We start from the raw sequence: 24,345 nt of genomic DNA, 5'->3' as shown, positions 1-24,345 counted from the left end.
TTGGAAAGATGTAAAAACAGCAGGGTTGTACTGGAGGGTAATTTTAACTTCCCCTATATTGACTGGGACTCACTTCGTGCTCGGGGCAAGGATGGGACAGAATTTGTAAGGACCATTCAGGAACGTTTCTTAACACAGTATGTAAACAGTCCAAACAGGGAAGGGGTTATACTGGACCTGATTTTGGGAAATGAGCCCGAGTAGGTGAGTAAAGCTTCAGTGGAGGAGCATTTCGGGAGTAGTGACCATAATACCGTGAGTTTTAAGATGCTCATGGATAGGGATAACAGCAGTCCTTGGGTAAAGGTGTTAAACTGGGGAAAGGGGAATTACAACAACATTAGGCAGGAACTAGAGAATGTTGTTTGGAGGCAGCTGTTTGAGGGTAAATCCACATCGGACATGTGGGAGTATTTCAAATGGAAGTTAATAAGAGTTCAGGAGTGGCACGTTCCTGCGAGAATGAAGGATAGGTATGGCAGGTTACATTATCCTTGGATGACCAGGGATGTTATGACCTTGGTCAAAAAGAAAAAGGTAGCATACATAAGGTCTAGAAGGATGGGAACTGATGAAGCCCTTGAAGTATATAAGGAAAGTAGGAAAGAACTTAAACAAGGAATTAGAAGGACTAAAAGGGGTCATGAAAAGTCATTAGCAGACAGGATTGAGGGGAATCCCAAGGCTTTTTATACATATATAAAAAGCAAGAGGGTATCCAGAGAAAGGGTTGGCCTACTCAAGGACAAAGGAAGGAATCTGTGTGTGGAGCCAGAAGAGGTAGGTGAGGTCCTAAACAAATATTTTGTGTCAGCATTCACCAAAGAGAGTGACTTGGTGGAGGATGATCCCAGAGAACGGAGTGTTGAATTTCTAAGCCAAGTTATTATTAAAAAGAAAGAGGTGTTGTGAGTCTTAAAAAGTATTGAGGTAGATAAGTCCCTGGGTTCTAATAGGATCTATCCCAGATAATGAGGGAGGCAAGAGACCAAATTGCTGGAGCATTGACAAACATCTTTGTATCCTCTTTGGCTACAGGTAAGGTCCCAGAAGACAGGAGAATAGCCAATATTGACCCATTGTTTAAGAAAGGTAGCAGGGATAATCCAGGAAATGACAGGCCTGTGAGCCTCATGTCAGTAGCAGGGAAATTATTGGAAAAGATTCTCAGGGACAAGATCATTTAGAAGCAAAGGATTTATTAGCGATAGACAGCATGGTTTTGTGTGGGGCAAGTCGTGCTTCATTAACTTGATCGAGATTTTTGAGGAGATGACGAAGATGATTGATGAGGGAAAAGCGGTTGATGTTGTTTACGTGGACTTCACTAAAGCCTTCGATTAGGTCCCTTGTGGCAGACTGGTACAAAAGGTGAAGTCACATGGTATTGGGGTGAGCTAGCAAGATGGATACAGAACTGGCTCAGTCATAGGAGACAGAGGGTAGCGGTGGAAGGATCCTTTTCAGAATGGAGGTTGTGACTAATGATGTTCCACAGGGATCAGTGCTGGGACCTCTGCTGTTCGTGATCTACATAAATTATTTGGAAGAAAATATAGCTGGTCTAATTAGTAATTTGCGGACGATACAAAGTTTGGTGGAGTTGCGGAAAGCGAGGAGGATTGTCAGAGGATACAGCAGGATATAGATCAGTTGGAAGCATTGGCATAAAAATGGCAGATGGAGTTTAATCTGGAGGTGAGGTGCTGCATTTTGGAAGGTCAAGTACAGGTGGAAATTATACAGTGAATGGCAGACCCCTAGGAGTATTGATATGCAGAGATATCTGGGTGTGCAGGTCCATAGATCACTGAAGTTTTAGTATGAAAGAGCAAAATGTGTCGGCACAGGCTTGGAGTGCCGAAGGACCTGTTCCTGTGCTGTATTGATCTTTGTTCTTCCTTGTTCTTCCTTTTTCATTCAGGGCATTCTGAGTTTATTAGCCCTACCCTTCCCTTTTGAGGGAATCTACTCAACTATGTCCAAACCATCTCTTCTTTGAAGATAATAATGGAAACATGAAGTGCTACAGAAACTCATAGGTCTGGCAGTGGAGAGAGAAACAAAGTTAAGGTTTCAAGTTGGATATTTCTTTGGAATTTCAGAACAAAGAGCCACATCAGACTTGAATCATAACTTTGTTTCTCTCTGTATGGACGCTGTCAGACCTGCTGGCTTTCTCCAGCATTTTCTGTTTTTATTTCAGATCTCCAGCATCCACAGTATTATGCTTTTAGTTTCTTTGTAGGTAGCCAATGTTCGGCAACAGTATTTTCCACCTACATTCAATTCCAGTCAATCCCACACTCTGCTTATCACATGGAAGTCTCCTTTGACCATTCCACAGTCATCCTAAACCTTACGACACTAAATGCTCCTCCACTGACACTTGTTTTGCTCGGCCCACCTTATTCCCAAGAATCAATTCTAGCATTACCTCTTGTTTGGGTTGGACTGGACACACTGCTGTAGAAAATTTGCCTAGACACAATTTAGGAATTCTTGCTTTTTGCTGCGCTTTTCATGACAACTATCCCAGTCGACATTTGGATAAAATTCCTCATTATAACTACTGTATAATGTCTGCATCTCTCTGCAGCTTCCTTGCAGATTTGTTGCTCTACATCCTTCCCAGTAATTAGCAGTGAGCAATGTAACTATGCCCGTTTTGTTCCTCAGTTCTACCCATGTCAACTCTATCCTTGAACCGTATGGGATAGCCTCTCCTTTCAGCACAACAATGCACTCTTTAACCAATACTGCCGTTCCTCTTTTTTTATCCGCCCTTTTCTACCTTCGCTGAACACTTTGTAGCCAGGAATATTAAATTCATAGTCCTGCCTTTCCTTGATCCAAGTTGTAATTCCCCATGACAATTTTCACCTGTAACTCCCCAATCTATTGACTAGACTCCATGAATTCACATCCATGCACAGTAACCCTGATTTAGGTTCCATCTCTTTCTTCCTTTCTGTGACTCCACCTATTAAATCCTATTATCTGTTCAAATGCTGTCTGTTTTTCCCGGTCTTTTGTGCACACTGGTTTTACTCTCTAACATACTCTCCTGGTTCCCACACACTTGCCAAGTTAACTCCTCCCAGTAGCACCAGCAAAACACCCCACAAAGAGCTCAGTCCCAGCTTTATTCAGGTACACCCTGTCCAGCTTGTATGGGTGCCAGTGCCTCGGGAATCTGAAGCCATCCAAACTGCACCATCTTTCCAGCCAAACATTCATCCGTCTTATTCTCCTACTTCTGTACGCAATTGCTCATGGCACTGGGAGCAAACTGGAAATTATTACATCTGAGGTCCTGCTTGCTAACTTTCTACTTAACTTCCTAAAGGTCTGTGATTGACTTGTCTACCATAGTGACAGAAGCACTGTCCCTAGAAGGGTTTAAAATAGATAAGGAGGAATCATTGGATAGATTGTCAGTACTTAAAGTTGATAAGCTACTGGGACCTTTTACCCTTTAACTGAAATCTCCAATTAGCAATAGCCTCACATCGTCTCTCTGGTTTTGAACATTACAGTGTCCTCTTGGCCACGATGCTAAAATAAAAATGGCCATAAAATGCACATTCCAAACCAATCAAGCCATTCAACATTCCCTACAAAATGCATCTATTTCCTTTGTGGATCTACTTAGTGTCAGTCTCTTTGCTTGTCCTGGTGGTCCTATAAAGTGCCACCCCAATGGTGCAGCATGGTTGTTGACTCTCACTGGGAAGGATGACAAGATGGCTTGCAGGATGCCTATCTGTAGCCTTGAGTCTGGAAGACCTGACTTTAGACTGCGTCACTTCGTCATGGGTGGCAGCAGTCTGGACTGACTGGCTGAAAGATGGCATCCAGGGCATTGATGAAGGGACAGTGGTGCGAACATGAATGCTATTATTTTGAGAGAAGACAGTAGATGTGAGCTCGATGTAACCACTGCGTGTGATGGAGTGCAGCACCTCAGTAGTGCTAGGAGGGCAGACTGCTAGGCTGCTATGTGACCGTGCAAGTCTCTCTGAACAATGGGAGCAATCTGAGGTTTGACAGCAACAGGCTGAGAATAGACGATGTCTGTCCACGTTTCCAGCACAACATTCCATTTGTGCTATCATGAAAGTTAACAAATTCAGCTATTAGATGCTGCATCATCATCAGGATAGTAATTGTAACTGATCTGTCCACCATTTTCACACTGAAAAGGATGAACTTAAATCAAAATGCATCTCCCGTCTTGAAGACTTAGGCTGGAGCTGTGAGGCAACAATGCTAACCGCTGAGCCAGCTTGCCATTCCCAAGAAGGAATGAGAGTGAATCTTTGGCTTTTAATTTGTATAAAGATGTTGCAATCTGGAGCAGATAGGAAGTTTTTCGTAATCCACCATCCTAAATCTTGCACCATCCTAATGCTAATGGTAAAGGAAAAACCTAAGCAGGTAGAGGATGGGGTAGAGGTGTTTAGTTCTGAAAGATTAATGGAGTTACAACCAAAAGATGAGACTATAAACGATTTATATCATAAAGCCTACTCTGAAAAGGAATCAGAATGTGTTCCAGAATGCTATTATCTTAAGGATAACATCTTAAGGCAGAATTGGAGACCTTGGCAGGTTAGTGCAGAGGTGAAATGATCAGATATTGTTGCCGGTAGAATACAGACATGAAGTATTGTGGGTCGCACACAAGTTACTTGTAGGAAGTCATCTAGGAGTGAGGAAGACTCAGGGTAAGATACAGAAGCATTTCTATTGGTCTGGATTACATAAAGATGCGGTTGAATTTTGCCATACCTGTCATACATGTCAGATGGTATGAAAGCCACAGACAGTGATAAAACCAGCACATTTGATGCCAATTCCCGCATTTGAAGAACCTTTCATGCGGATTATTGTTGATGGCTTGGGTCCCGTCCCTGGAAACAGAAGTGGAAACCAGTATTTGCTAACCATAACAGATGAGTCTACCAAGTTTCCGGAGGCAATTCCATTATGGAATGTCAAGGCAAAAAAGTTTGTGGAAGAGTTGCTTGCTTTCTTTATCCATTATGGACTAGCCAGGGAGATTCAGTCAGACTAAAGGTCCAATTTTACTGCCAAATTGTTTAAGGAGGCCATGGATAGTTTAGGCATCAAATGATTTACATCAAGTGCGTACCATCCTGAATCCAGGAAACATTGGAAAGGTTGCATCAGATCCTAAAGATCCTAAAGCTTATTGCCAGGATTACCCAAATGATTGAGATAAAGGTATCCCATTTATGTTATTTGATATTAGAGATGCCCCAAATAAATCAAATCAGTTTATTTCATTTGAATTGCTATTCAGACACAAAGTAAGAGGGCCTTTAAAATTAAGGAAAAGTTGATAGGTCCAAAGTCAGAGATCTCACAGTTGGATTATGTATCTGAGGTGAGAGGAAGACTAAACAGAAAGGTAAACAACATTTGAAGGTGGCCCAGCACATAATGAAGCAAGAAGCGGATAAGAAATCTAAAATTCGTACATTTGCCCAGGGGGATAAAGGATTAGTGCTGTTACCAGTGGTAGGAGATCCCTTCAAAGCAAGGGTTAGTAGACCCTGTCAAATTGAGAACAAGTTAAATCAGGTGAATTATCTGGCAAACAGGAAAAAAAATGTTGTCGGTTATGTCATGTGAACATGCTGAAACCTTACTATGACAGGGAAAGGGAACCAGAGAAACAGGTAATAGTTACTGCCACTCAGAGTGAGGAGTCAAATCCAGATGATTCTGATTTTGATGTGCCTCAGAATAATTTGAATAATGAGGAGGTCCTTAAAGAATGGGGCAGGGTAGTCAGCTGTCTGACCCAGGAACAGAGAACTGAATTGAAATGCTTGTTACAGTGCTATGAGGACATATGTAGAAATAGGATGGGGAAGACTAACACAATAGTACACGAGGTTGATGTAGAAAATGCTGTTCCAATAAAGCAACAGCCCTACAGGCTTAATCCTCTCAACGCAGCACAGGTTCAGAAGGAATTGGAAGTGATGCTCCAAGAAGATATCATAGAGCCAAGTCAAAGCAAGGCCATTACAACATTTTAATATTTACACTGCAAACAATGCATCAGAGACAATTGCGTATACCGATCATAATCCTTTCACATTTCTGGAAAGATTTCAGGATAAGAACACCACATTATTTCATTGGAGTCTTATGTTACAGGCATTTAATTTGTAGATTGTACATGTTGCAGGTCATGAAAATATTATTGTGGATGCTTCATCATTGGTTGAAAAGAAAAATGTTTATATAAGATAGAAACGGTAGCGTTCAATGTTGTATGTAAATAGAATTAGTGTGAAATGTGCAAATGTGATATGGATCTAGTAATAAAATGGAGTTAAGGTTTGAGGGAAAAAAAGCCATCTTTTCACATTTTTTTTAAGGGGGGAGGTGTTGTGAAACTGTCGTGAGGCACTCGCTTTGGGTGTTTCGGTTTTAGTTACCAGAGGCGGGGTTGACCTCTGCTTTATAACACTTGGAAGGCCCATTTTATAACTACCTTTCCCCAGGCTGAAAAATGCCCATCCATATTGCAATCTGTTTTGTGTCCCTCAACTAATTTCATATGCTGCTACTGTTTTTCCCTTTCACAGCTTTTAACTTTGCTGAGAGGTCTGTTAAAATGGCACGTTATCAAATGTCTTTTGGAGATCCATGAGCATCATTTCAACCACATTACCTTCTTCAATCTTCTCTGTTCCCTCAAGGAAAGATTCAAGCAAGTTAATTCAAGATGGTTTTCCCTTAAAAAATCCATGCTTGAATTCCTTACTTCATTCAAATTTACAATATCAAAAAGCTCAAGACACACACATGGTGATATTATAAATTAATGCTTCAAAATGTGCAGCCAATAACAATATAAATTAATGTCTTTGAAAAAAACATCCTCATAGTACTGTTTTTAAAGATACACAAGCAATTCCCCCAGGACCTAACTTTTTGTTGTGAGTGAGCACAGTTATAACTCAACATAAATTTCCCATGGTTCCATCGACTTGGCATCTTTCTGAATAAAGTAAGATTTAAACAGTTAATTCTCCGGTTAATAACTTAATAATCTTACAGCAGTCAGCCCAGATGACTGTGAACTCACTATTCAAACTTTCACATCCAGCTTCAGACTCTGTGCTGTTCATTTCACAGTCCTTCAAGCAAATGCACTGTTGCTTGGCTTAATCATACAGATTGCAAATACCTTGTGAAAGCTACTGCACTGTTTCCACTGTGTGCTTCAGGAGCAAAATCTCACTGTAATTAAATAGACAAAAGCAAGCCTGGTGGACAGCAGCTCCCCTTCATTGACTGGCTGCAGCCAATACTGTCCCATTATTATTGGCATCAAATACTATATGTGTTTGGGTTTACTTCCACGTGGTGGTAGCTTCACACAACGCAAAGCCAATTGTTCTGCTTGAGTTTTGTGACATGACTGAACAAATTACCAGTTATTTGCTGCAGACCTGAATTACTGATTAACCAACAGTGATAACTATTTTGACCCAAGTGACAACTGTTTAATTAACCATGGCTATGGCTCAAACTGAAGGATAAAATTAAAAGGAAAATGTCTCTCCTGATAAAACATAGAGCGGGTGATTATCCCAGACAATTCCCTTGATTCACTGCTGAGCTTGAATCACTGCTTCCTTCCATCACACTTTCTCCTTAATACTTTTTATTGCTGGAAAGGACAGCCACTTGAATTGTGATTTCTCCACATAATCAGCAATTTTGAAACAAAATAGGTACCACATTTCTCCTCCAACAGTGGAATATTTTGCTGGAATGAAACCCCATTTAAATGTGAAACCTTACCAGGCTCTGACCAATGTGAGCTATGACGAAATGTGTGACAGAACCGGGTAGGATGTTCGGCAAAGCCTATCTCAACATCAAGATCATCTTGCCACATCTTCCTCAAGTTACATGGCAAGATTCGCTAGCGAGCAGGAAGTTCCCGATTGACTTTCATTATTGCTTGTTAAACACCTTGTTAACAGCTCAACTCACCAGCGGTTGTGATCTTACCAAACTTGCCATACAAATGAGCTAGCAGGGAAAACTCGACATGGAAACCAGAGTGGATTCTTTACCACCTTCTCTGAATGGACTCCATCTTAGCCATAACCAAAGTGCACAGCAGGGCACAATCCTTGAGCACCAGCTGCATGTACGTTTCTACCCCAAACATTGGCATTCCACTCTCAGGAGCTGTTGACATAATTGTGGCATTTTCCAATGCATTGACACTGCACCCTACAATGGAAGACTGCTCGAAGAGGGCTCACTGGCAACCAGCAATGCACAGCTGCATAGGTTACAGGAACCACACAGGGATAGGAACTTCTTGTACAGCGTGGATCAGGCTTGTTCCCTTGCTGTCTCAGCAAGTGTTCTTGCATGCCTTGCCCAGTTATGCCTTGCATTGCCAATTGATGCAGTCACACCAACAGGCTGGTAGCTGTCCTCAGTCAAAGGTGCATTCACCGTACCTTCTGTCAGTGTGCCACATCACTCTATCATCTGTGCCACGTGACCTGCTTAATGGCCAGTCTGAAGGGTGGGTGTGATGCCAGTAGGGACATTTGCATCCTCCAAACAGGGGTCTTGTCACGTAAGGACTGGTGCTTGCTGGTTGAAGTTGTTCAAGGGGTTGCATCATGGTTGTCGTATCACCTCCATTTGCAGAATGAGTGAAGAGGTAAGGTGGGGGTGCTGGGTGAAAAGGGACTGGAATGGATAGACATGTGTAGGCAAATGTACATGACTTGAGCAATGACCTGGGGAAGTGCAAAGTCCGAAGTGTTAACAAAGTGAAGAATGGAGAGTTGACAATGAAGCTCTCAGAGTTGCATTGACACTGAGGCTGCTCAGAACAACATGAATAAGAACACAATGTTATGAGCGTGGCCTGTTAAAAATACTTACTTTTTGATTGTAAGTTTGATAACAGAGTTTGTTGACGGGGCGGGCTCCTTTAATATTGATGTTAATAAGGTGTTATCCCTCTTTTGAATCAAACATTATTATAATGGTTATGTTCTTGACAATAGTCCAAAGAAGCGAGAGTTAGCAATTATGGTTAACAATTATGGTCAGCATGTAAAAAATGGTGTAAGAAAGGAAATTAATGGAAGTTTTGTTTAAGGATATTCAGGTGAGAAAGGGGTTTGGGTTTGTGCAAGGTGGATGTTGTGTGTAGGCGTAATTCAAAATAAAAATTTGGTGGCGTTTTTGGTGGAAATGGTTTGTGAAAGTGTAGCATTAAGAGAATGTATGGTGTATTGGTGCTCAGGGGACCAGGGAATAAAATGAAGAGATGGTGTGTTCTCCTAACGGCCTTACTTAGGAAGTGGAATATGTTCTGAAATAATTCTATGGATGAAGAAAACTGCACTCTGTGCCATCTCCCTCCACCTAGCACAGGGGCTAATTCTGGTTGAATTGATGGCACCCACTGTAGTGGGTTTATTCAACTTGTACATCCCTGCCAAATGTTATCCTTTAGATTATATTGCTTCTCTTTGTTATTCCTAAAAAAGATTACTTCACACATAAACACATTACATTTTATTTGCTATATTTGTGACCATTCCACCAAACTGTCCAGGTCCTTTTGAAGTCCACCTTCATCCTCCTTGTAGTTCACAATACTTTCAAGTTTTGAGATACCTGCACATTTTCACATCGTGCCTTATACACGTAGAAGTGTAGTGCTGCTCCTTGGAGAACCCCTATAGATCTTGCTGCTGTCTAAAATCCAATAGCTCATCCACACTGTCTGAGCTAGATTGAATGCACCTTCGCCTCTAGCAATGACCCAGTGGGTTTGAAGACTGCGAGAGGGTGGGTTGGTTGCATAATTGGGTAGGGGCATTCTAAGATGAGACTTCCTTCCAAGAAAAGTGCAAAGCTTTGCCTTAAGGTAATTAATGCTCTATCCCAGTATGAAATTGCTATGGGATAATGTTAGGACCAGAGAGAGTGTCCCTTGAAAACTTTGAGCTGGCGTGGAGGGCCACGTCACTGGAAAATCCACCCATGTTTAACTTAACTTTTTTATTGCAAGGGCTTTAGCTCTGCTGACGAGCCTTTGAGGTGGCAATTTATAAAACAGCTTTTATAAATCAGTTTTATCAGATTAACTATGGTATTCTCATCAATCCTTTCTATTAACACATTAAAAAATTCAATCATGTTAGTGAAGTATGATTTGTCATTTTTTAAAAAATCCATGCTTGCTTTCTTTAATAAACTCCATATCTGCAAGTCATTCTGAATTTTGTCCTCAATTATGGTTTATACAAGCTTTCCCACTACTGAAATGAAATAGACAGGCCTGGTGCTGCCAGGCTTTTAAGTTTAACAACACAGGGTGCAGTGAGGGGTAGGAATGGTGCTAATGGAAACACTTGCAATAAGTCAATATACATGATAAACCTCTTTGTGTCCTGAAGTAGGTCAGTTATTTTGTTTTTGCGTTGGAAGGATTTTTGAAGGTTAATGTGAATTGAATCAATTTTACCTAAAGCTCCTTCCAAGTACATAAATAGGAAATGTTTGGAGGAATATGGGCCAAATGCAGGCAAATGGGGCTTGTTTAGATTGGGAAACCTGATCAGCATGAATGAGTTGGACCGAAGGGTCTGTTTCCATGATGTGTATAATTCTATGACTCTACCAGACATGTGTCTCCTTAAACTGGCTTATTCTAAAACATCATCATTTGAGCAGCATCATTTTGTAGATTCTGTTAGAAAAGTACCTCCCAGAATCCCTACAGTGTGGAAGCAGGCCATACGGCCCATCGAGTCCATACAGGTCATCTGAAGAGCATCCCACCCAGACCCATTCCCCTACCCTATCCCTGTAACCCCACATTTCCCCATGGCAAATACACCTAACCTGCACATCCCTGGACATGATGGGCAATTTAGCATGGCCAATCCACTGAACCACATTTCCTGTTGTCGTATACTGTATGACTTATCAATTTCAATTCCCCACTCCCGTTCTGCCTTCAATATAAGGATGAGTGTAGGTTTGGCCAAAGCGAATTGCATTGCGACTACTGTGTCTATGGTTGCAAGTCCTATTTGATGACATTTTTGCCCTCCAGAAACATGCATTCAGTCTTGTTTATGTGTGATGACCTTAATAAGTTTTAGCATTTGACCATTATCCTTAACTATGATTCAACAGCTTCTAGAAAGGCAAGTGGACTTGAGAGCTTTTGAGAGTAAGACATCAACATTGAAATTGATCTCAGTGTAAGTAGACTAATTAGGAGGCCTATTAAAGCTGCTGGCATAGTTGCGTACAATATTGGGAACGTTACAAGCCCAGATGAGGTTAATACTGGACAAAGCAAATCCTAGAGTGAAACCTGGCTTGATAACCCCTAACTTTGTTTCTCTTTTTATCTGTGGATATCTGTCACTGAACATGTTGACAAAGTGTCTACAAGTATATTTTTAACAGAAAGCGTAAAAATTGTTTACTAAATAATAACTATATTGAATTAAATGAAAACTTTGAAAAAAATTCAGTATAAAAGATTCAAACTCACACTATTACTGTTATCCCAAGAATCTCCATAAAAACACCAAACTTCAGTGAAGATTCACCATTATTTCCGCACTAAGGTTTCTTATTCAGACTGATACAGCTGCAACCAGTTTCCTTCATGTGACAATAAAACCTACTTCCAATTCTAATTCTGTCAAACTCGTTTAGATTCACTAAATACATTTCTTCAGCTACTATCTTCCCCTAAGACACATAAAACAAATTATAAACTAAACCTACTGTCACTTTAACTTCAGAGCAAGCACAGGGGTTCCCTAAGCCCAGCTTTCAGTAATTTTACGAGATTTTTTTCTCGAGAATAACAAACTGAATTCTGGATTTTTCTGCATCTCTGTATGACTCTGGATCACTTTTGCTTCCATAGCGCAGTTGTTTCTTTTCTTTCCATTAATGCACTAATCCAACAATCCCATCTCTTCATTTCAAGGACAACACAAAATATAAATCAAACTTAAAGTTATATATTGCTCCTAGTGTATCCCAGCTAATCCATCCAAGGTTAGGAGAGCCGATATTTCTTTGACTGTATTTTTTTTTATTCATTCATGGCACATGGGATGTGGGTGTCGCAGGCTGGGCCAGCATTTCTTACCCGTCCTTAGTGGCTCTTGAGAAGGTGGTGGTGAGCTGCCTTCTTGAACAGCTGCAGTCCTCCTACTGTGGGTAGACCCACAATGCCCTTAGGGAGGGAATTCCAAGATTTTGACCCAGCAACAGTGAAGGAACAGCGATGTTTTTCCAAGTCAGGATGGTGAGTAGCTTGGAGGGGAACTTAGAGGTGGTGGTGTTCCCACATATCTGTGGCCCTTGTCCTTCTAGATGGAAATGGCCATGGGTTTCGAAGGTGCTGTCTGAGGATCTTTGGAGAATTTCTGCAGTGCATCTTGTATTGTTCTGCTGCGACTGAACACTGGTGGTAGAGGGAGTGGATGCTTGTGAATGTGCATATTGATGTTCAAAATATTTGGATTAACCGAATTATTATGTAATGGACATCGTTACCTGCCTGCAGGTTTAATGAAATATCAGGGGAGCCACATCACCAGACCATGCCAGGCTGCTCAGAGATGGCCACCGTTTGAAAGAAATGTAGGAGGAATGTCGAGCAGCACACTACCATCATGACTCTTCTGACTTTGTAGGCTGTTTTCCTCCCGCACTGACAAAGAGACAGGTTTTAAGGGAGATGAAAGTGGATGGCTCAGCTATCAGTGTTGTTGCAGGTGAGGAGGTGTCCTGACCTGAGCAAGTGAGCAGGCAGCACAGAGGGCATGCAGGGTTAGTCATGTTGGGTGTTTGGGTGGGTGATAGCAATAATGAGCACGTTAGAACATGAAAATGTGACCCGTGATGCAAGGTGGAAACAACAGCAGAAATAAAATGAGGTATCAGAGAGAAGGTGGTGTCACTAATACTGATAGAATGCAGAAGGACGTTGACCTTCCTACAACCGTGGGCACTGCTCCGGATAGCTAAGATCATACTGTCCTGGGTGGCAATCTCAGAGAGGCTGATGACCACCTCTGGCAGTCCTGGAGGAAGGGAATGACCCTCCTCTACCTCACCCCATGCACAAGAACCTTCACTTGCCTATCCACAAAGAGGAGCACCAATTTCCCCACCTCTGCCATGTCTGGGACAAATGTTCCAAACCATGTGAGGCAGCTCTGACTGACAGTGGTTCTCTGATTGTACAACAGCCTTTTAAAGATGGTGCATTGACAGGGATACCAGTCAGTTCAGGGAATTGTAAGCAGTGGCCAGTTCTTCCAGACACAGTGAGTGGATGAATCAGGCTCACATCAGATGAGAGGGCTATCATGGGGGATGGCCTACATAGTTCAGGATTGAAATGGAACTCAGTAGGCCTTATGGAGAGAAAGATAATGAAATTCACACATCAAAATATTGTTAAGATTCAGTGCTAGTAATCTGGTAGATTTGACCTACAGGTGGCACAGTGGGCTTAGTGGTTAGCACTGCTGCCTCACAACTCAGAAACCCAGGCTCGATACTACCCTCAGATGACTGTCTGTGTGGAGTTTGCACATTCTCCCTGTGTCTATGTGGGTTTCCTCCGGGTGCTCCAATTTTCTCCCACTTCCCAAAGGTATGCAGGCTAGGTGGATTGGCCATGTTAAGGTGTCCATAATGTCCAGGGATGTGCAGGCTAGGTGGATTAGGCATGGGAAATGCAGGGTTACAGGGTTGGGGTGGATCTGGGTGGCTTGGTCTTCAGAGGGTTGGTGTAAATCTGATGGGCCGAACAGCCTACTTCCACACGGTAGGGATTCTATGATTCATACTTCAGCAGGGGAAGGCAAAAACAAGTTACAGAAAATTTAAATTGCTTGGAAACATTTTGAAAGTGGTTGCTAACCTAAAGAATGAATTATCTTTATCACTGGAGATTCTCTGAGTGTTTATGGATATCAGCAAGTATCTCTCACGTAGAATTTCCCAGGCTAGCTTGTGACAGAGGGAGAGGGTGATTCAAGATTTAATCACTGCACCCACTTTACCAAATTGTGAGGGGCAACATAGATGAGCCAAAACCTAAAGTAATCCCAAGTTCCTATGAAATTGTTATTTTTTGTCTCTCAGGCCTCATAAACTCTAGGATCTCATTTCTTTACATCATATATTTTCTCCTTCTTTCCTTGACCAATCACCAAGCTGCTGAGTGTATAGGATGCACCCTATTATCCAGGAGGCTTCAAAACACAGTGAGTGAGAGGGAAAAGTTCTCTCCTCCTTTCTGTAAGTGGAATATTAAAAGAATAATCCACTCCATTCATAATCTTGTCATATTGACACTTGTTTTCACAAGTTACTTCTAAAATCCTACACTTCTGACTTTTCCTATTATTCCTGTTCAACATATGTACAACATATGATGTGTGCCAAAACAGCAGAGAAATATATCACAAATGATTTTGCTAACAGGCAGTTACTGCAAAAAGAAACATAGTTCATTAGGAGCACAAGATGGGAAGTCACAGGCCCATGGTTCCTGATTTAACAATAGACGGACAGTATGTTGCTCCAGGACTATGATTCTATCTCTACTGTTATATCTGAACTCCACTACCCACGAGAAAGTCCAGTTGGGAAGCAAGATCTACAAATTATCAAAGTTATATTTTCACAGACATGCCGCAAAATACAATTAATGCCAGCACAACTGAGGGAGACGATAAAGTGCTTTTTACAAAAACTGATTAAAACCCTGCCAAAGTAGGCAATTAATCATGTTATCATTTACTTTTTAATTTATGGATTTCCGAAAAAGTAAACAATACAGCAACTATTGATATTATGTCACATCTCCTGTTTTACAGAAGCTGTAAAGAGATAAGATGATATGATGTAGCATCAGCTGTTCAATATGAAGTCATCAAACCCTTAACTTTATTCCCTGGTCACCACATGCTATTCCAGCAGAATAAATTTACATTGACAAACCAATCATTTTCACTGGCTCAGAAACTGTGTGAGAATTGAAAAAAACAACTTCACAATCAGTTACTGTTCTCTGGCATTCTAGCCTTACTATTAATTTATTGAAGGTAACAGTGGTGGATATGCGTTCAGCTGCCTCTAAGCTCTGGAATTCTCTTTGTAAACCTGTCTACTTCCCTTTCTGTCTTCCATTCTTTAAACCCTTTGTCTTTGACCAAGTTTTTAAACATCTCTCCAAGTATCTCCTCATGTGTCCTGATGACAAATTTTGCTTTATACTGCTTCAGTGAATTATCTTGAGATCAATATTTGCGCTTTTTTTTTGGAGTGAGTCAAAGATTTATTTAAATATGTGGCTCCTTTGAAATTTCTACAGTGGTGAACGCGCAATAATTTTAAGGGACCACTTGCGCATTATCTCCGCAGGTCCTTTTGAGTTGTTGTGTAACTGAGAACTGTCAATTGGGACATTTTATTACGTTAATCATGTCACATCAGACAAATTGCTGTCCAAATTTGAGCTGTCAGGATGGGTCAGGACAAAAGTACAAATGTTGAGCTATCAAATCATATTTAGAAGAGATACTGCATTGTTTGATTAAAATCTAAGGGCTACATATTAAATTTGTAGACTTTTATTTGAGAGAGTGAGAATGTGTGAGCAGGAGTTGGATTAAACATAATATAATTTCAGCATAGGAGGTTAGGATTTTAGATTTACTATTCTGACATTGTTTCCAAAATACACATCCTGACCAGGCTTGATAAGATTAGATACAGGCCTGTCCACCTGCATTAACTAATGTACTAGAGTTGAATTTTATGGACCCCACTTCCCTCTACCTTGAAACGCACTGGCTGGGGAGTATAAAATTTAACACTGTATCCAACAAGTGAAGTCAATACAAACCATTTCACTGGGCAGTCACAGAGCGTAGCCTTCCCATATGGACTACTGTGATTGGAAACAAACCTCAAGACCAAACAGATTTCTACAATAATGGACGGCCAAGAAATTAATGAATAAATGCACTCATTCTCTGAAGCATATATGTCTTTGTTTGTTATAAATGTTAGGTACATGTACTTCTAAACAGATGCTGCAAAATGATCTTTCAAAAACCCTTTTTTTCTCAGATTGTGACAAAATCACTTCCAACTGAGGTTAAATTTCCTGACTTGGTGCTCCTGATGAGAAGTTTCTCCCATGCACAGTTCATGTCGGAAATTTGGGAACACACAAGGCAGGGTATTCAAACCTTAATGCAAAGTCAGGGCAAAGTCAGAATGAATGCCTTTGATATTATCTCAGTGCATGCAGTGTTCAGCTCTTTGAGCACATCTCCCTTACCATAACCAATACACACTTTCCATTATTCTAATGAGGATGTTACTGATGATATTGATAATAAAGGTATTACTCCTATTAAAAAAAGGTATTTATTGGTTGGAGTTATGGTGATAATAGCATATTGGCCTGCTCCCAATCCTCAGTGATGTGATGGATGGATCCAGCAAGTATGCTATCGAGAAAATTTGCATCCACAATAATCTGCTCACCAATGCTGTGTTTAGTTTTGTTAGAGCCAGTTAACTTGAAACCTCATCATGTTAGTGACACAAGTAATGAATACAAGAGGAGAAGATCCTCATAGCAAGAAAACATTTGACTGAGCATCAGAGTAAAGTAGTCAAACAAAAGGAAAACTATCCAGCGGCTGGAGTTATACCTAGCAGCATGGTGCCTCAGTGGTTAGCACTGCTGCCTCACAGTGCCAGGAACCCTTGTTCGATTCCACCATCGGGCGACTGTCTGTGTGGAGTATGCAATTTCTCCCTGTGTCTGCGTGGGTTTCCCCCGGGTGCTCCAGTTTCCCCCCCACAGTCCAAAGATGTGTAGGGCAGGTGGATTGGCCATATTAAATTGCCCATAGTGTTCAGGGATGTGTACATTAGGTGGGTTATAGGGGATGGGGCTGGGTGGGATGTCTGAGGGTTGGTGTGGACTTGTTGGGCCGAAGGGCCTGTTTCCATACTGTAGGGATTCTATGAAAGGAAGATGTCTGTGTTTGTTGACAGTTAGTTATCACAGCCTCAGGAAAACACTTCTGGAGATCACTCTCGGAGTTCCTTAAGGAAGTTCTTCCCAAACCAGTTATCTTCAGTTGATGGAAAGTCAGGAATGACATTGTTTGCTAATAATTTCATAGTAGATACCTTCATTTTAATCTAGTGCAATATGTCTTATCATATAGTCTCCAACTGGTACGGCAACTGCTCTGCCCAGGAACATAAGAAGCTATAGAAAGTTATATGCACAGCCCAAACTATCATGGAAGCCAATCTCTCATCCATGGACTCCATTTATGCTTCTTGTTGCTGCAGAAAGGCTGCAACATCATCAAAGACCCCTCTAACCCTGGTAATGCTTTTATCCAACCTCTTCCGTCAGGCAGCAGATATAGAAGTGTGAACACAACACCAACAGGTTCAAGAAAAGTTTCTTCCCTGCTGTTGTTAGACTGCTGAATGGACCTCTCTAACTTTAAATAATGTTGATCTTGCTAATGTTGATCTTGATTTGCACATCTCCTGTACAGCCTCGCTGTGTCTAAGCAACTCATCATCTGTATGTCCTTAATTGCTATGATCAGCCTGTACTGCTCGCAAAATAAAACTTTTCACTGTATTTAGGTACATGTGACTACAATAAATCAAATCTATTCCCAACTTCCCCAATCTCAACCCTAACTTCAGTGGGCTGCATCTATGGCTATTGTACCCATCTGCTGCTGCCGGATCTATAAGTCAATCCAATTGGCTGGCAGCTCTGTTAAGACTTCATTCTAAAACAGGGGAGAAAGTCTCATCTTAAAGCAGTGTTAAATTGCAGTGGGACAGCAGTTGAGACTGTACCTGGCCTGCCCTGCCCCATCAACTTCTTAGATAAGTTTGGGACAGGAACCATAGCACTCCATAAAAGTCAATCCATGTTTGTACTGTATTTAATGCAGAGTACAGGGGTACCTAGAATGACTTGTCTTTCCTTCTACACACCTCTCTACCTTCTCCCCACCCCCAACTCTTCATTTCATAAATGTTATTAAGTTGACAAACTGAAAACTGGTGGATTGAACTCAGGGCAAATCCAAACTACCTTCTTAGGTTCTGTCTTCATCCATATCCTATACTTTGTCCTGTTGTTGATTTAAAATCATCCAGATAACATATAACCCAGGTATTCTGTTTGACCGGGCTGTTGATCATGGCCCATTTATTATCCCTATCCTATTCCTGTTCCCCTTCAAGCTTTCTTTGCTGATATTTATGTGAATCTGGTTACAAGTCAAGGGGATCTCCAGGCATCAGCAACTGTATTATCACCAAGCAGGATATGCAAACAATTGCACAGATGTTAAAATATGGTGGTTATCTTGCGATTTTAGTTACATTTTAAAGAGAATAAAATAAATAATTGGGGCATGGGATTAACACAGTATCACAAAAAAACTTCACAAACAGAAAATTAATTTTCCGGAGTCAAATATCTTTAACCACTATTTTTGAATTTAGTACATTTCTGAAAAGCCAGTTGCACCTCATTCAACAAAGGTGCATTTTTATTTTTGATAGCAAGAATAATAGTGTGAAAGGGGAGTGGCCATTATTTCTAATTAATTGAAGTCTGTGAGCAGGAGTCATGGAATTCAACATTGCACCCTAAAGAGATATATAGACTCATTGACAGAAGCTTCGGGATTTATGTGTTTAGCTGTTCATTTGCAGTTACTGTTTCTGCCAGTTGCAAAGGATTAAGGATAGTGCATGCTCAGTTTCGCCATCATTGCTACTGCAAAATTTGGGCCATTACATCAAAGGCACTATGTAAATGCATGTTTGATTTCAGAACTGAAGGACATATATACATAATTACCAAGTTTGAGCAACAGTGCAGATCAGAAAGATTTTGCTTCTGCATTCCAGAAATGTGGGTTTGACTTGGAGAACCTATTAAAGATGTGTTGATTGACATTCTCCTTTGAAAAGAATTCAATGAATATTTAGGTAAAAGTATGACTGGGAGATAGAAGTATAAAGTGAAGCCAGTGATTATAGTCCATCTGGACCAAGGAAATGTCACCCTTGGAATGGAACTTGTTAGGTCTGAATAATTTGGGCTGTATACCTAGGTGCATTGCCTAAGCTTTGCCAAATTACTTAAGTGGTTCAGGGAAATAGCCAGTGATTTATTTGCTGAATGAATTAACTTATGATTTTTCTTCCTTCTCAAGGGATTAAATAAATTAGAGCTAGTTTATTATGATGCCTATACCAGAAGGACTAGAATGAACATTCAGATGAATGACTTCTTTCATGCCATACTCATTTTTTTAATCTACTTGACCTGTACTGAGCTTATTAGGTTCAACAATTAATCATGTTCGGCCATAGTTCCTACAGCGTCACTGTGGTGCTTCATCTTTGATCAAATGTGCAATTGTCACAAGCTAAAAACAGGCTAGCAATGAGTGTGCTTCTAAACTGAAATATTCTTTTTTCTGCGCTGCTCTCCCAGCATTTCATTTCTTGCTAATTGAAGAGAAAAATACCTTGAAAGTATTCTGTGTGTAAATCTTCCTACCTGCTACTCATTGCTCCTGGTGGTCAATTGCAGAATATGTTGCTAAAAAAGCACTCAGTTCTGCCATTATTCACATCAGAAACTGATGTACAAGAAGAGTAAGTGAATTCCTGTTTCCAGTCATTGACTGTGCGGTTAATGTTACCGTCTAAGTTTTTGAAGAGGAGATGAGTTCTCTTGTTCAATATTTATCCCCAACAATAAAACTAATTGTCTGGTTATTATCATTCTTCTGTTTGCTAAAGTTTCCAGTTAGGCCTGAAATAACTGCCAGATCTGTGTCAAATGTCAGATCAGACTTGTAAGTAAATGTATTGAGACTCCCAATAGCATATTTAAGAGATGTAAAGCCTGTTTTCAATTGAGTGCCCCGGACACATATGCAGTGCAGACCTTCAAATTACTTCATTCACTGTAAAGTTGTTTGCAGTATCCTGAGGCCATGAAAGGTGCTACACAAATGCAAAATTTCTTCCCTCTACTTCAGGCCATGCTATGCATAGCCATTATCACCACCTGAACCCTCCAAAGTCGGCATGTTTGCCCACTTTGCCTGTACCAACATGGCAGAAAATGCAGCACAACTTGCTGGATCTGGAGAAACACTATGTTTCCCTTCTTCATCAAGAAGTAACTCACTTAACCCACAGCCACTGGCTTTTTAATTTGTAAACAGCCCAGCATACATTTAAAAAGAAAGAAATACACTCAGTTTCATCACACCTTTGACAATGTTAGGATGTTCAAAACAAACTTCTGAATCTGTGGCATATTTGGTGTGAAGTATTCTCCAAGTTGTGAAAGACAGCAGCCATGTAGCATTCAGCAAGGTCCCTTACTGAATTAATTAAGCTCCTGCGGGAATATTTTGATCAGGTCACCAGGAGAACGCCAACATTATTTTCAAATTGACGAGCTATGGGTGGCACAGTGGCTCAGTGGCTAACATTGATGCCTCTCAGTGCCAGGGACCTGGGTTTGATTCCACCCTCGGGTGTCTATCTGTGTGGAGTTTGTACATTCTCCCCACCTTTGCATGGATTTTCTCCGGGTGCTCCTGTTTCCTCCCACAGTCCAAGGATGTGCAGGTTAGGTGGATTAGCCATGGGAAATGCAGGGTCACGGGGATGGGGTAGGGGAATGGGTTTGGGTGGGATGCTCTTCGGAGGATCGGTTTGGACTCGATGGGTTGAATGGCTTGTGTCCACACTGTAGGGATTCGATGATTCTATGAGAGGACACATAATTCCCATTTGTTGCCATCACAGAGACATGGCTGAGGAAGGGACAAGACTGACAAGTTAACATTCCAGGGTATACGATCTTCAGGCAGGACAGTGGAGCGTGCAAAAATGGAGACTGTGTCACATCATCAGTTAGGGAATCAGTTACTGCAGGAGGAGGGATGATATCTGGAAGGGTCATCAAATGAGACTTTGTGGGTAGAACCTAGGGATAAAAAGGGGGCAGTTCACACTGTAAAGAGTGCATTATAGGCAATATTATATATTGAGCAGCAGATATGCAGTCAATTCATTGAGGGGTGTAAAAACAATAATAGGGTAATTATATGACCGGATTTAAACTACCCCAATATTAATTGAGATAATCAATGTACATAAAAGGTTTAGAGAGGGCAGATTTTTTGAATGTATTCAGGAAAGCTTTTTATATCAACATGTATGTGATCCTATAATGGACAGTGCAATGCTGGACCCAGTTCTGGAGAACAAAGCCAGAGATGTATTAGAGGTGGCAGTGGGAGAGCACTGTTTAGTGATAGCAACCACAACACCATATGTTTTATGTTTGTTATGTAAAGGAAAAAAGATGGTCTCCAAGAAACAGTTTTGGATTGGAGCAAAGCGAATTTTATTAAAATAAGGCAGAATTTGGCCAAAATAGACTGGGAACTTGAGGGTAAATCTACAGTGGAACAGTAGAAGGCATTCATAAAAGGTATTGAGGAGAGTACAGGCCTAACATGTCCCTTTTAGTACGAAATGTAGGAGCAACAAAGCCATCAAACCCTCGATGCCGAGGAATATTCAGGACGGGATAAAAAAAAGAGATGTACAAAAGGGAGCATAAAAAGGGGGGCCCTAGTGACGTCTAGAAAGTGCATGGGGGAACTCAAGAAAACAATTAGGAGAGCAAAGGGGAACATGAAAAATACATGCTGTTGGGCATGAGTACAGAGAAACCCAAGATATTCTACAAATATTTCAAGGGAAAGAGAATAACCAGGGAAAGAATAGGGATTTTTAAGGATCAAGAGGGCAGTTTCTGTGTGAAGCTGGAGGACATTGGTAGGGTGTTAAATAACTACTTCACATCTGTCTTTACTCGGGAGAAGTAAGGTGTAAGTACAGAATTCAAGAAGATGGACTGTGAAGTTCTTGAGTGGATTAACATGAGAAATGAGGAAGTATTGACAAATTTAAAAGTAGATAAATTTTCAGGTCCAGGTGAGGCAGTTAGTTAGCTCAGTGGCTGTTTTTGCAATGTGATGGGATGCCAACAGTGTGGGTTGAATTCCTGCATTGGCTAAGGTTACCATGAAGGACTCTCTCCTTCTCAACCTTAGTCCTTGCCTGACCCTCAGGTTAAACCACCACCAGTTATCTCTCCTTAATGAGAGAGTGGCCCTATGATCTGGTAAGACTATGGCAACTTCTTACTTTCTTAAACCTCTTTTTCCAATAGATTAATCAACATGTCCATCAACCAGATCCAGCACATTAAACATCTTTATCTTGTGTTAATTAATGTTATCTAATTTTCTGCATAGATCACAGATCAAGAACTGTCAACTCAGCAACGTTTTACTTTGCACCAGATGCTACAACAATCTATTGGATGTCTGGGCTGTCAGCTAAAAAATGTATAATGAGGCTTGGCCCAGTTATTATATCAATTTAACAGCTGTCCTTATTAAAATTCACTTGATATTAATTTGTTTCTAAAATTGTAATTACATGTAATGCAAATCGGCATCAAAATTTGAAGCAAACCTCATTTGCAGTACAGCACTTAATTTAAAACTGTAATAATCTTAATTTGATTACTTATTTGTTTCTATTTTTCTTTTACAGAGTAACTTGGGATCATTCTGTTTCCTACTATTTGCTGCAATTTGTATGCTAGGGTCAATATATCTCTACATCGTCTTACCTGAAACCAAAAACAAAACATTTGCACAAATATATCAATCGTTTGTAAAAATCAACAAGATATCAGAGCAAGAAATTGAGCAGACTCCATCAATGGAGAATGAAGTGATGATTCCATTAGATGATGTGGTGAAGAACATCTCAAGCAAGGACTCTGACAATGTTGAGTGTATCTAATAACAGATAGTCACCAATTGTTTCTCTCTTACTGCATTAAATGTTGGCATTACTTATTACAGAGCTTGGAACTGTTCACCCTCATTCTCTAGCTGGTTCACCAAAAACTGTTTTAATGGACAAGATGTACCGGTCGAGATAGTGTGGTGAGAACACATTTATTCTGTTTTCTTTTTGCAGCTACATCATCTCAGCACTTATAAAGAGAACCTTTGTAATTTCACTACAATAGCACAAACACAAACACAAACACTTACCTCACTTTAAGTCTTGAGAAAGAGAAAAATGGATACAGTCACTGTTCCTCTTTGTGTTGTAATAAATTTATTTCTGGTGCTAACATATTACTCTAACTGACGCAAAATAAACAAATTTTGAAATACATACCTGGCGAGAATTATGTCCAGCCTTTCCTTATGTTCCTTAGAAGAAATCAGTTCCATGTGGAGTTTCGAGTCAAACCTTATCAAATTGCTTTTAACTGTAGTCATGACATTACAAGTACTGACAATCTCTTCAGTTGCAAATATTCTGCCTTTACATTGAACAACAGTGCAGAGGGTGGAATCTTATAAGGGTGTGGGCTATGGTGAGACATCTGGCAGAATCAGCAGAGGCCAAACAAACTAGACATTAAGAAAACTCAGCATAGAGACCAGAGCAGATACCTTGTGGATTCAGCTTGCACCAACTCCAATTGACCTCCATGTTGGATGCTAGGCGCCATTATCTCAGGACACACTCCATGGGCACTGGCCACACACGGCCCATGTCCACACACATTGACATCTAAAATTTGTCAGCCTCTAACAACCCTCCTGGTGAATCTCCAATCAAAGCACATGTTTCTGCACTTCATTGCAATGCTACAGCAAGGACATGTACCCTTAAGGACACACACCCAGCTCGTGGACTGAACAGATTGCATCTGAGCTCTTCACTCACATTCAATCTATTTAAGTATACCTGGATACTCTCAGTTTCCCTGCCTTGCATTGCTTTTATTCACTTTGCCCCTCGGACACATGAGGCTCATATTACTTCTGTCTCACCTTGCCGTTCAGCGTGTACTCAGATGAAGGAAGTTTGTGTGGTTGTCATTAGGACTCAGTTAAGTCAAGGGAAGTAGCCTTCACTCAGGGGGTCCTGGCAGAATAAGTCAAGGGAAGTTTCCAAAACCAGACTGGGGTCTTGAAAGTAGTTTATTAGCTACTTGGGCAATCAGAGACAGGACTCTCTCCACATTAGGCGTGAGGAGCTGAA

The 24,345-nt window shown here is 40.8% G+C and overlaps 1 protein-coding gene across 1 annotated transcript in view; it reads left to right on the top strand.

Annotated features, from left to right (window-relative positions):
* Positions 1-23,466, top strand: part of slc2a9l2 (solute carrier family 2 member 9, like 2) — a 399,659-nt gene extending 376,193 nt beyond the window's left edge. The window contains exon 13 of the mRNA XM_048606361.1: positions 22,828-23,466. Within this exon, the coding sequence (XP_048462318.1) occupies positions 22,828-23,082 (255 nt within the window). The 3' untranslated portion in view covers positions 23,083-23,466. The remainder of the gene's footprint in view (positions 1-22,827) is intronic.
* Positions 23,467-24,345: the final 879 nt, after the last annotated feature.

This window comes from Rhincodon typus, chromosome 1, assembly GCF_021869965.1.
Source record: "Rhincodon typus isolate 14 chromosome 1, sRhiTyp1.1, whole genome shotgun sequence".
Classification (NCBI taxonomy): domain Eukaryota; kingdom Metazoa; phylum Chordata; class Chondrichthyes; order Orectolobiformes; family Rhincodontidae; genus Rhincodon; species Rhincodon typus.
Note: the sequence above shows the minus strand (reverse complement) of the source record. Positions and strands in the feature narration are given on the sequence as shown.